At 42.2% G+C, this 12662-nt stretch overlaps 1 protein-coding gene across 1 annotated transcript in view; it reads right to left on the minus strand.

The window, feature by feature from the left end:
- The window catches only part of SYT13 (synaptotagmin 13), a 57922-nt gene that overhangs the window by 22392 nt on the left and 22868 nt on the right, over positions 1-12662 (minus strand). Inside the window, exon 2 of the mRNA XM_089677327.1 lies at positions 7749-7950. Within this exon, the coding sequence (XP_089533453.1) occupies positions 7749-7950 (202 nt within the window). The remainder of the gene's footprint in view (positions 1-7748; positions 7951-12662) is intronic.

A 12662-nucleotide genomic window follows, 5' to 3' on the forward strand; every position in this document is an offset into this window, starting at 1 on the left:
GAGCTCTGAGAGGTACAGAGTTGTATGTGAGCACAGGAGGTGCCAGGAGGCTTAAAGCAGTTTTCTAATCTGTAAAATAAAAATAATAATAATATAGACACTTAGGACATTTACCTGTCCAAGAACCCAGCGTTGTCCTGACCCGGGCTAGTTCTTCACCAGCCTTTGGGTTCCAAGTGTCGGAATCTTAACTATGGGCAGTTGGCTGGGATGCTTGCGGCTTCACAGCCGGCTGCCCACTGCTCATGCGCGAGCAGCACTATGCTTTGTGAATGGTCCCGCAGTCTTCTGGGACCTGTGACATGTCCTAGAAGACTGCTGGGAGGGAGGGGGAGAGAATAACTTTCACTCGGATCACCTAGGCAAGCTAGTTACCTGCTCTCCCCCCCCCTCAAAAAAAAAAAAATATGCCAAATTGGGTAGAGGAGGGTGGGAGGAGGACTTAAAGCAGATTAGACTCTCTCCAGTTCTAGCACCTCCATCTTTAGGATTGGTGACCAGAACTGGAATGGCATACTCCAGATGTGACCGAACCAGAGTTTTATGAAGTGACTGGATTATAGTTTTAGCTCTTGAGTAAATTCCCTTTTTAATGCACGCTAATACTTTGCTAGCTTTGCTTGCTGCAACTTGGCATTGCATGCACTGCTGAGCCTGTCATCTATTAGGACCCCCAGATCTTTTTCCAGCCTGGATTCCCCCATAGGTTCTCCGCCTAGCGAGTAATTTGTGTTCATATTTTTAGCCACAAGTGCATTACTTTGTATTTTTCAACATTAAACCTAATTTGCCATGTAGTTGCCTACCCCATTATTTTAATGAGAACTTCTTGTAAAGTTTCTATATCTTGCTGTGAATGTTTTGCCCTACATAGCTTTATATTGTGAGCGAACACTGAAATTCAACTATTTATACCAACCTCTATATCATTTATGAAAAAAATTAAACAGAATTGGTCCTAGGACAGAGTCTTGTGCTACCCCATTTACCACTTCAGTCCAGTCCGAGTACTCACTATTTATCAACACCCATTGGACGCGTCCTTGTAACCAGTTTTCTATTCATGAACAAACCCTATGGTCCATACCTATAGATCCCAGTTTGTAAATTAAGCATTTATGTGGAACTGTATCGAATGCTTTTGCAAAATCCAGATAACCCACATCCACTGCCCTTCCATTACCTAGATGGCAGCTCACTTCCTAGTAGAATGTTAACAGATTGATTTGGCAAGAACAGCCGTTCATATATCCATGCTGATTTCTACTAAATATTTTGTTTTCTTCAGCAAATTATTGTATATAGTCCTTTGTTATCCCCTCAATTAGTTTACATACTATTGATGTTAGACTGACTGGTCTGTAGTTCCCAGGTATATGTCTCTGCTCTTTTTTGAATATTGGTACCATGTTGGCCCTACGCCAATTAGCTCGCACTATTCCTGCCAGTATGCTGCCCATAGGTATAGCAGTCTGGATATAACCTGGCAGAGTTCTTTGAGGACTCTCAAGTGTAAGCCATCCGGTCCTGGTGATTTATTTGTGTTGAGATTTTCTAGTCTTTTTCGGACACTGTCTTCTGTTAGCCACAAGGGTACATTCTGTGATGTGTTACTAAAGATACAGTTATGGTTACTATATCCCTCCTTTTCCTTAGTAAAAACTGAGGAGAATAATGTATTTAGTATAGTTGCCTTCTCCTTGTCATTTTTAACCAACGTTCCTTCATCATCCTTTAGGGGGCCAATATATTCTGACCTCGCTTTTTTACTATTAATATATATAAAAATGTCTTGGGATTATTTTTACTCTCCTCTGCTATGTGTCGACGCAATCTATTTTAGCTGCCCTGATTGCCTTCTTATACTTTTTATTGCATTCCTTGTAGTGTTGGAATGTTGCCAATGACCCCTCTGCCTTATATTCTTTGAAGGCCATTTTGTTGTCTTTGATATGTCCTTTTACGTTAACGTTTAGCCACCCAGGTTTAACCTTTGCTCTTTTATATTTTTTGCCCATTGGAATGCACTGAATAACACCATTTTTCAACATTCAATGTGTCTAGGATTTGGTCCTATTTATTATCTGGTAGTATTGAGCATAGTTTAGAAAAGTTGGCTCTTTTGAAGTTTAGTGTTTTTGTACTATCCCCGTGTCTCCTTTTTCTATAATTTATGCTGATTGAAATTATCCTGTGATCACTGGTTCCCAAGTTGTCCCGTATTTCCACATCTATGACTAGATCTGTTATACTTGTGTGACAGTGTGGCGATCTGTCGCGATGTGGAAAGGTTATTTTACCCAGGATTCTCAACAAGGCAGGTTGAGGGGCTCTGGGGTATGTGTTTGATACAGAGGAAAGTGGATTTTCACTTTCCTCATTTGTTTGTAAGGTTCATTTTGGGACCTGGAGCCTGGAGATTTCAAAGCGATTTGGGAGGGATGAAATCTCCAATCCTGGGACCAGGTTTTGGGAATGGCCAGGATACTGATTGCTCAGGTGTGCATGGCTCTTTTGTAGAGTCAGGACCAGGGTTCTGGGCTCCATCCCAGCAGACAGGAGTCAAGAGGGCTCCACCTTGGCAGACAGGAGGTCTCTGCCTTGGAATCAGGAGGGCTTCACCAAGGAGAGGTGGAATCCAGACTAGCTGTGTGCTAATGGCTAGCGGAAAAGCCATTTCGGAAACAGTCTGTAGGAGACAGATGTAAGCCTGAAGAGGAAGATTGTTATTATCTGAGAGAGCCAGGAGGCTGAATTTTGTTTCATGTGCTGGTTGGTGGATACCCCTGCGTGGGAAGCTTTATGGAACTTTTTTCTTTAAATAAAGATGGGCTAAAAAGGCCTTTAAAAAAGAAGCGAGTTGCTGCGTGCTTTAAAAAAACTCTACCATTTGAAGCGAGTTCCCACACTTGTAATTAATAGATCTAGTAATGCATTCTTTCTAGTCAGGGAATCCACCAAATGGCACATGAAGTTCTCCTGTAAGACATATAAGAAATGATGAACCTTACATGAGTGAGCTGTTCCTTCTGCCCAGTCAATATCTGGATAGTGGAAGTCCCCCATTGTGATGACATTGCCCTGCCTCGCTGCCATTTCTAACTGATTGGAGATCCAACTCCTCCTCATCCCTCAGGTTAGGGAGCCTGTATCATACCCCCGCTATTATTTTCCAGCATGTCTCTTCCTTTTGGAGTTCCACCCACAGGGATTCCACCTCACTCCGTGCCTCATTTGCAATGCTGTCCCTTATGTTCACTAGCATACGTTCATAGACTTATACACCTTACTGACTGATCAGCGACTGCTGCCCCTCTCCTCCAATCCCTTCACTGGCAAACACTAACCCAACATATAAAATTCAAATTACTAACCACAACATACAAAGCCATCTACAACACTGCCCCTAGCTACATTGCCAACTTCGCAGACATCGTCCAAATGTCCGCTCCACTCCTCCCAAGACATCTTGCTCTCTAGCTCATGACCTCCTCCCAAGCTCGCCTCAAGGACTACACCAGAGCCTCTCCCATCCTCTGGAACTCCCTACCCCAGTATGTTCGGTCAGCCCCCACCCTGTCTGCCTTTAGGCGATCTTTGAAAACTCATTTATTCAGGGAAGCCTTCCCCACCTCCACCTAAGAACTGTACTTGAGTCAGCTCCATTAGATCATCCCCTACAGCTATCACCCTTTGTACCACCTCCCCCTTCCTTTAGAATGTAAGCTTCATGAGCCGGGCCCTCCTATTCCTCCTGTACTAAACTGTATTGTAATTGTATTGTCTCCCTTTATAATATAAAGCGCTGAGCATATTGTTGGTGCTATATAAATCCTGTATAATAATAATAATAACTATCAAATATTTTTTGATATACAGGCAAACCTCTCCTCCTCTTCTACCCTCCCTGTCCCTCCAATACAAGGCATACGCCTGAATAGATGCTGACCAATCATGTGAAACCACCACAACCAAGTTTCTGATATTCCCACGAAGTCCTCCTCGTGTATCAGCAGCTCCAGATCCTTCGTTTTGCTTAACTTCTAGCATTTGTGTACATGCCTATTAATTTTGAACTTTGAGATATATATATATATATATATATATATATATATATATATATATATCCTACCTTGTATCAATTCCTTTATCAACCGAAAGAGGACTAACAACCACCCCCCCCAAAAAAAAATGGACTGAAAAAAAGAAATAAACAACCAAAATAAAACTGCACTATAACAAGTACATAATTAAAAGGAGGACAAATAATATATAAATACAAATGATATTACTACTAATAATATCAATAATAATAACATATAATATATGTAAATAAAAAATGCATAAGTAAATAATAAAAAATATATAAGTAAATATGTAGACCAAGGGAAAAGCAGTAGCGTCTGGACACTTGACTCTTGCATCTGAATATGTTCCCCTTTCTATACCATTAAGTATAATTATGTAAGTACTCAATAATGCCGGCCATACCCACGGGCAATTTCCTAGCAGTTTCAATCACTTCCAACCAGCTTTTGATCACAGAAACAATCAAATACATGAAGGCGACCTGCCGCAATCCCTACCATGTACAGTAAATACATACTGTAGTGTAGTTGATAGCTAGCTTTAGGCCATTTGATCTTTTTGCTGTATAAAGCTGGATGAAAGTGCATGAAATGACTATACTTTACATTTGTCTTTGTATATGGTGAACATCAGAGAATATTCGATGTAAATGATCAGTCCTGTAAACAAGGGAAATTTTTGTCTAAATATCCTTGCTAAATGCATTCCACAGCAAAGAAAAAAAAAAAGAAACAAAAAAAAAGAAACAAGTTATTCCAGCAATTCAACTCAAACAGGAGTTCTGGAACTCTTTGCCTTTATATTTGGATACAATGTACACCTTATGGAGTTGCTTCTTCCATGCTTATGCAATGTTCTGAAAGGTGCACTGCGGTTCCATTTATTCTTAATGGCAACCCAAACACACCAGCCAACACACATGCACAGAATTGCTCCACAACAAGTGGTAATTTCTTGACATGCATTGTAGTGCAATGTGATTTACAAAACAGGTGTCTGCAAATCATTGTGCATCTATAGCATGTAGGGTAGTCCATTGAATAGAATGGGCTGTCCTAAATTGACACACGAAAACACACAAAAACTTAAGAGGACTGTTGCACCTGCAGATGTGTGAACGAAGTTATAGTTCTGCTTGCAGAAGACTTTTTCCAGTTGGATGAGCATTAAAGGGTCAGTCCACCCAAAAGTGGCATTGCCAATTCAGGCTGGAGGTAAATAAAGATGTTGGTTTCCAAGATAGCTCAGAAATTCCAAGCAATAAAAGCTTCCTGCAATAGTTTCTGTTGCTGACCAGACCACCGTGGGTGTTCTATAATTTAAAAAATAAGCTAAATGTTCAACCGGGATCCCTTCATATTGGCCAGGAAATGTATGCTGAACTATAGAGGCCTCACCACCAAAATTCTTAAGAACAATAGGAAATCATTAGGTAATTTAACTATCCACCATCTACAGGAGACTAAAATATTGATTTTGGTTTGGATGACCCAAAGCAGGAGAAAGCTTCACAAAGACATGCTTGGCCTTCATTCTGGACAGGGCTAATAAACAGGTGTGATTTACATACATTGGGCCTATAAGCAGTGGTGATGGCCATACATTGCTGAAAACTTGGGTGTCAAGGCATTCAGTCATCATTCTTGACATGTTGATCTTGTTGGACCATGAAAGAGCACCAAACATCTCACCTTTCAGCTCTCTGTGCTTGAAAACAGGAAAGGCTTGAAGCTTCATGTAAAGTAATAAAACCTTGCGTCTTGCGATTAACTCCCCCTCCCCCCCAAATAAAAAAAAGAATGAAAAAAAGGAAAAAACAGCCAAAATAAAACTACACTATAACAAAAGACCTTCCACTCTGATAGTATCGATCCACATATCACTGAACAATTGCTCCTTCGTAGATTCACTTACAAGATCTTTTGATCAAAGCTGTTCCTGTGATATAAAAATCAACTTTCTTTTTTTTCTAGAGTTTAGTTTTACAGTGTATCTAAAATCACCTTCCTTCCATCCTTCCTTCCTTGAAGCTCCCTCCCTCCTTCCCTTCCATCCTTCCTCCCTCCCCCCTCCCTCCCTCCTTCCTTCCTCTCTTCCTTCCTTCCTCCCTCTCTTCCTTCCTTCCTTCCTTCCTCCCTCCCTCCCTTCCTCTCTTCTTTCCTTCCTACCTTCCTCCCTCCCTTCCTTCCTCCCTCCCTTCCATCCTTCCTCCCTCCCCCCTTCCTTCCTCCCTTCCTCCCTCCCTTCCTTCCTTCCTTGAAGCTTCCTCCCTCCCTTCCTCCCTTCTTTCCTTCCTACCTTCCTCCCTCCCTTCCTTCCTCCCTCCCTTCCATCCTTCCTCCCTCCCTTCCATCCTTCCTCCCTCCCTTCCATCCTTCCTCCCTCCCTCCTTTCTTCCTTCCTTCCTCCCTTCCTTCCTTCCTTGAAGCTTCCTCCCTCCCTTCCTCCCTTCTTTCCTTCCTACCTTCCTCCCTCCCTTCCTTCCTCCCTCCCTTCCATCCTTCCTCCCTCCCTTCCATCCTTCCTCCCTCCCTCCTTTCTTCCTTCCTTCCTTCCTTCCTTCCTTCCTCCCTCCCTCACTCTCTTCCTTCCTTCCTTCCTCCCTCCCTCCCTCCTTCCTTCCTTCCTCCCTCCCTCCCTCCTTCCTTCCTCCCTCCCTCCCTTCCTTTCTTCCTCTCTCCCTCCCTTCCTTCCTCTCTCCCTTCCTTCCTCCCTTCCTCCCTCCCTCCCTTCTTCCTTCTTTCCTTCCCTCCTTTCCTCCCATCTTCTTTCTTCCCCCCCCTTCTTCCCTCCCTTCTCCTACTTCCTTCCCTCCTGTCTTCCTTCTTTCCTTCCTAGGGAAAGATACTGCTTTGTATTGTTCTGCTGTGGGTTATTTACACACAGACCTCTTTCCTTTCACTGTTCCTTAGCGATTGCCAGGTGCCGGTGGGGAATCTCTGTCCGGGACCCAGTGATCTACAGCTGTAGCAGCAATGACGGCGTACGCCCTCTACCAGGAAATGCAAAATCGTGTGTATATATATATATATATATATATATATATATATATATATATATATATACATACATCATTTTACACAGCCCCACTGCCCTGTAGCAGTAGTTCTGCTATAGGGCGGTTGGGAAGCTGTTAAAGGACGTATATTTCATTCGGGTGCAGTGTTGCATGACCGCGCAATTGTCAGTTAAAGTAACGCAGCGCCGTATTGCAAAAAATGGCCTGGTCAGGAAGGGGGGTAAATCCTCTTTAGGGCAAGGTTAAGTACATACATGTCATGTATTCTTCCATGAATCTTGGTGCACTTTGTGTATTTCTTTCAGATCTGTGCAGTAATCCAGTGTGAGACTTTCCCTCTGTAATAAAGACGGTCTCTGCTGCTCTCTCTCCTTTTGCAGGTGGACTGGTCTTGTCTCTGCCCACTCCTCTAATTTCTGTAGGCAGCCTGTAGTGGGTGGAGCCTTCTGGGTCCCTCCCACAGCTCTACTGTCTGCACAGGCTATGTACAGCACAGTGATGATGTCACTGCTACTTTTACAAGGTAAAATCTGAGTTTGTAAAGGCATTATTTCCATTGTAACTATTGAGGAATATACTGTATAGAAATGGAAGTTTTTGTGCATGAAGTTCAGCTTTAAGGGACCTTATTAATCTTTACCTGATATCAGCGCTCCTGAAATAGCCGTCAGTGTTGAGTTTTCTGCAGCCTCATTTGCATCCATCTCATCGCTTCCCGCCGCCATCAAAGAGCGATCTTTGCAATTAACAATCTCCGGAGATGTCTGCTTGGAGGAGATGATGTGAGGGAAGCAGAGCTTGGCCTGGGGCTGGACCGGCTCCGTGCATTTAAAAACATTCATCTGAGAGAAAAGAGAAGAAAGACTGAGATAAAAAAAAAGCTGCAATAAAAAGGAAAATTGATGGTATGCAGTCAAAAGTGTCCTTGTATCCATAACGTATGGAAATGACGTGTGGTTGAACGTTCAGCCTAAGATGAACCACCATGCTGTGAAGAAATACCTGTATGTTTCACCATGTCCTTTGCAGACTAAGGCTGGCCATACAAGGGTCCAAATTCGACTGATTTTTTGTCCGAAAATCGGACCTAAGAATAATCAGCCGATTTTCGTTCTGTTAGTGGGTCATTGGCACAACAGGAAGAAGGGTCAGCCGCACACTGGAGGATAGATGAATATAGTGTGTATTTATTGATCCATAGGACACACAAAACACCAGGACATGAATACAGGACTTGTTAATGCGTTTCACACGATCTCGTGCTTAACCTCCCTGGCGGTATTCCCGAGTGTAGCTCGGGGTAAAGTTTCAGTACCACAAGCGGTAACCCCGAGCTACACTCGGGAATACACTGCAGCGCTGTTCTGGGATCCCTCGATTACTTACCTTGTCCTGCGCTCCTGCGATGTCCCCCCTGCAGTGTCCCCAGCAATGTAATCCGGCGGATGCCGGCATCTGTCATCTGGGTTCTGTCCCCTGCGAGTGTCGGGACGTACAGGGGACAGAACGGCGGGAAATTTGAAAATGACAAAAAGTGACATTCACTAAAATCTTATAGTAAAACATTCCTGTATCAAACCATTTCACATACATGTTGTCCCGAGTGCTTTGTCCTGCGCCCTTCCTGCATTTTTACTGTTCTTTCTGCCTGGAAACTGAGAAAAGTCCATGGCGTCCAAAAAAGCGTCCCTTTAGGTCAAAAGCGGTTTTAGACCGGCTAGAGAACAGCGATAGTAAATCAGAACCACTTGCAGAATTGAGTGATAATGATTCGTGGGGGAAATTCGTCATCAGACACTGAAAACGATTTTGCGACTTTGCTCAGTGATGTGCAAACTTGGCGCTCTATTTCAAATTTCAGTGTTTTTGGTTTGATTATATTATTGAATTAAATTTATTATTATTATATTATTATTTTTTATGATTATTTGTTAAATTATAATTTATGATTTCGTGTTTCAAATTTTAACATACCCGGGATGTTTACTAGACTCTTGTTTGGACAGATTTCAGTGAGTTATTCCTAAAAATTACAGCCTACAATATAAAACACCAAATTTCCATGCAAAATAATGGTACAGCTTTCAGCACCAAAAATCTGAAATAATCAGACTGCTAGGGAGGTTAATCATAGCAAAGAAAACAACAAAAGTGCTGTGTTATATAGGTATTAGTTAATAAAGAACACCGTCCTAATCAGCACTCCTGAATCCTGAGGGTACGCCTACTAATACATTGTAACAAGACATACTGTATAAAACCATTGTATCAAAAGTAGTGATCTCAAAGAACAACAAAAAAGGAAGAAAAGAAAAATGAAGTAAAATAAAATAAAAAGAGAAACAAAGAAAGAGAAAAAGAAAAAATGGATAAAAATAATTGAGAAAAAATCATTATTATAACTTTTTTTTTATAATTTTATAATTTTTTCATAATTATTTTTTCACAATTATTTTTATCCATTTTTTTCTTTTTCTCTTTCTTTGTTTATCTTTTTATTTTATTTTACTTTATTTTTCTTTTCTTCCTTTTTTGTTGTTCTTTGAGATCACTACTTTTGATACAATGGTTTTATATGTCTTGTTACAATGTATTAGTAGGCGTACCCTCAGGATTCAGGAGTGCTGATTAAGACGGTGTTCTTTATTAACTAATACCTATATAACACAGCACTTTTGTTGTTTTCTTTGTTATGATTAAGCACGAGATCGTGTGAAACGCGTTAACGAGTCCTGGTATTTTGTATGTCCATGTCCTGGTGTTTTGTGTGTCCTATGGATCAATAAATACACACTACATTCATCTATCCTCCGGTGTGCTGCTGACCCTTCTTCCAGTTGCGTCCTGTGTGGTGGTAACCAAAGCCTACACCTGTCATGGATTGATCTGGATTGTTTGCCTGAGCGGTATACCTTTTGTTCTTTGGAGTGGGTCAATGGCACCAGCCGATTTTCATGGTTCCTCCCCTTATCGGTGATCAGGCATGTTGGAAAATTCGTGAAAAACGACCGATGTTTGACTCAATGATGGTCAAATTGTATGATCGTTTTTCCGAAAAGAATATGAGCATGAGTCATGACCTGGAAGGAACAGAAGTTTTGCCTGTTATATTGGGTGAACTTTATGACTTGGTCGGTTGATTTTCGAAATCATTGATGGCACCATCGGATTACCAAGCAACTGACGTTTTTTCGATTTTCGGCCGAAAAATCATTCGGAATTCAACCCATGTATGGCCTGCATAAGGCTGGCCATACACTATACAATTTTCTTACAATTTTCTGTCCAATTTTCTTTAGATTTACTTTCAACTATGTAGTGCAAGGGCTCTCCTAATTGGATACAATTGAAAGTGTTGTTTAGGTTTGACCTCATTGTCAGGGTCCTGTCCACGGCAGGAGTTCTGGAAGACCTGGCGTTTCTGCCAATACTCTACATGGCCGCAGAAGTACACATCAGCCTCAGTCTGGTGCCAGACGGCCTTTATAAGGAGGCTTATCACTTTCTCTGGTTGCTGGATGATCTCTAGCTCCCTGTGCCCGGTTCCTGTGGTTCTGACTTGTGATTTCCTGTTACCGACATGGCTTGCTCCTGGACCTGTCTACTCTGATTTACCCCTGATCTGAACTTGGCTTGGCTTATGGATACTCTCTCTCTCTCTCGCTCCTCTGTGAATGACCTCGGCTATAACATCTGACTACGTCTGCTCTGATTCCCACCTGGTACCTGACCTTGGCTTGAACTGACTACCTAGTAAACATCCAAATCCCAGAAGGGCTTGCATACCGTGCACAGGCGCCTCCTGTCTGCAGACCTATCTCTGTGCACCAGCTGCGCTTCTGAGTGGACCACCAACCTCCTACAGGCGACCTGTGCAACTTTGGGCCTGACTCCCGCTGTCCCACTCTCAGGGAACTTAGCCTCAAGGGAAGCCCTCTCTCCATTGGCCTCCATCACCAGGTACGTGATACTCATATTATATGGTTTTTGGTAAATCATAAAGCAAAATTCTCAAGAAAATTATAGTGTAGTGTATGGCCAGTCTAATTCTGAATGGGAGGGTGTGGGTCACTGTAATCAGCTGGTGCACTCTCATTGTTCTAATGAGGAAGGTTGCAGGGTTGGCATCCCTTTAGAAGTGTTTAATCCTTTGGAGAGTATCTCATTAAAACTGAAATTTCTCTTGAAGAGGATGCCTAAAATTTAACTTGTATTTTAGTGAAGACTTCTGGGAAAACCAGTGAGCCAATCCTACTATGATGTTTCTGGGGACGTTCTGTAAAACTGTACAAAAGATTGGCAACCACCCCAACCTATAATCAGCCTTTGAAGAAAGGTGCATGTGTAAGGGTAATGCACATTACAAACAAAGATTTCCCAGCACACTTACCAGCCGGCCTGCAAAATAACCAAATTGACCCAATTGTCTAGCAATTCATGTTAAAAACGTAGGGTTTTGTCTGCACACATTTGCAAATATGTGTAAGCTGCAGTGCCTACGTCAAGGCACCTCTGTATACTGCAGTCCTACCTCTATAATTTTTAGAGTCTCCCAAGTTGGAGCATGTATAGTAGTGGATAGATTGAGGGCAGGTATTCCTGGAGGGAGCCCACCGCTCCTTAGGCCACATGTACACTGCTGCGCCTACATGTAAGTTTAGGAGCTTTTGGCGTTTTTTTTTTTTGCCAAAGCCCCTGAACTGGGTCCAGGTACACATAGACTTTTACCAGAGTTTAGGAGCAGCAGAGTTTAGGGGCAGTTAAACGTTCCTTTACTTAATGCGATTCTTCTGCTTTCAGGAGAGGAACGTTTTGGCCAAAAAAGGATAAATGCGTCAAAACGTGTAAACACTTCTAAACACTATCCGCTTGAGCGTTCATTCATGTCAATTGAAAATACTGTGGCCAATCAAATGAATAAACATCCAAGCGCTTAATCCAGGAAGACATGGTTTATATGCATTTTAGCCGCATTTAGCGTTTCTGCCAGAGCTAAACATCTAGAACAGGGGTCTCCAAACGTTTGAAGTAAAGGGCCAGTTTGCAGTCCTTCAGGCTTTTGGGGGCCAGACTGTGGCCAATGAAAGTAGAAAGTGCCCCATCATTACCCCATCATTGGCTATAATGGGAGAAATAGTTCCACATTGTTGATATCAATAACATGATGGTGTCAATAGGGGGAATGGTGCTCCATCAGTGGTGTCAATTGGTGGAATAGTTCCCCAAGGGTCAGGGCAAGCAAAGGGCCACATCTGGCCCCCGGGTTGCACTTTGGAGACCACTGATCTAGAGGAGCTCAAATGTACATGAGGCCTTAAACTTAAGGAGCAAGCATTTTCTGGCACTTTTTAAACATGTGGCCCTTTGCTTGCCCTGACCCTTGGGGAACTATTCCACCAATTGACACCACTGATGGAGCACCATTTCCCCTATTGACACCATCATATTATTGGTATCAACTGAAATTCTGCTTTTTTTTGCTAGAAAATTACTTAGAACCTCCAAACATTTTATATATATATATATATATATATATATATATATATATATATAT

The sequence above is a fragment of the Staurois parvus genome, unplaced genomic scaffold, assembly GCF_062004578.1.
Source record: "Staurois parvus isolate SC_StPar_1 unplaced genomic scaffold, SC_StPar_1.0 ptg000184l, whole genome shotgun sequence".
Lineage (NCBI taxonomy): Eukaryota > Metazoa > Chordata > Amphibia > Anura > Ranidae > Staurois > Staurois parvus.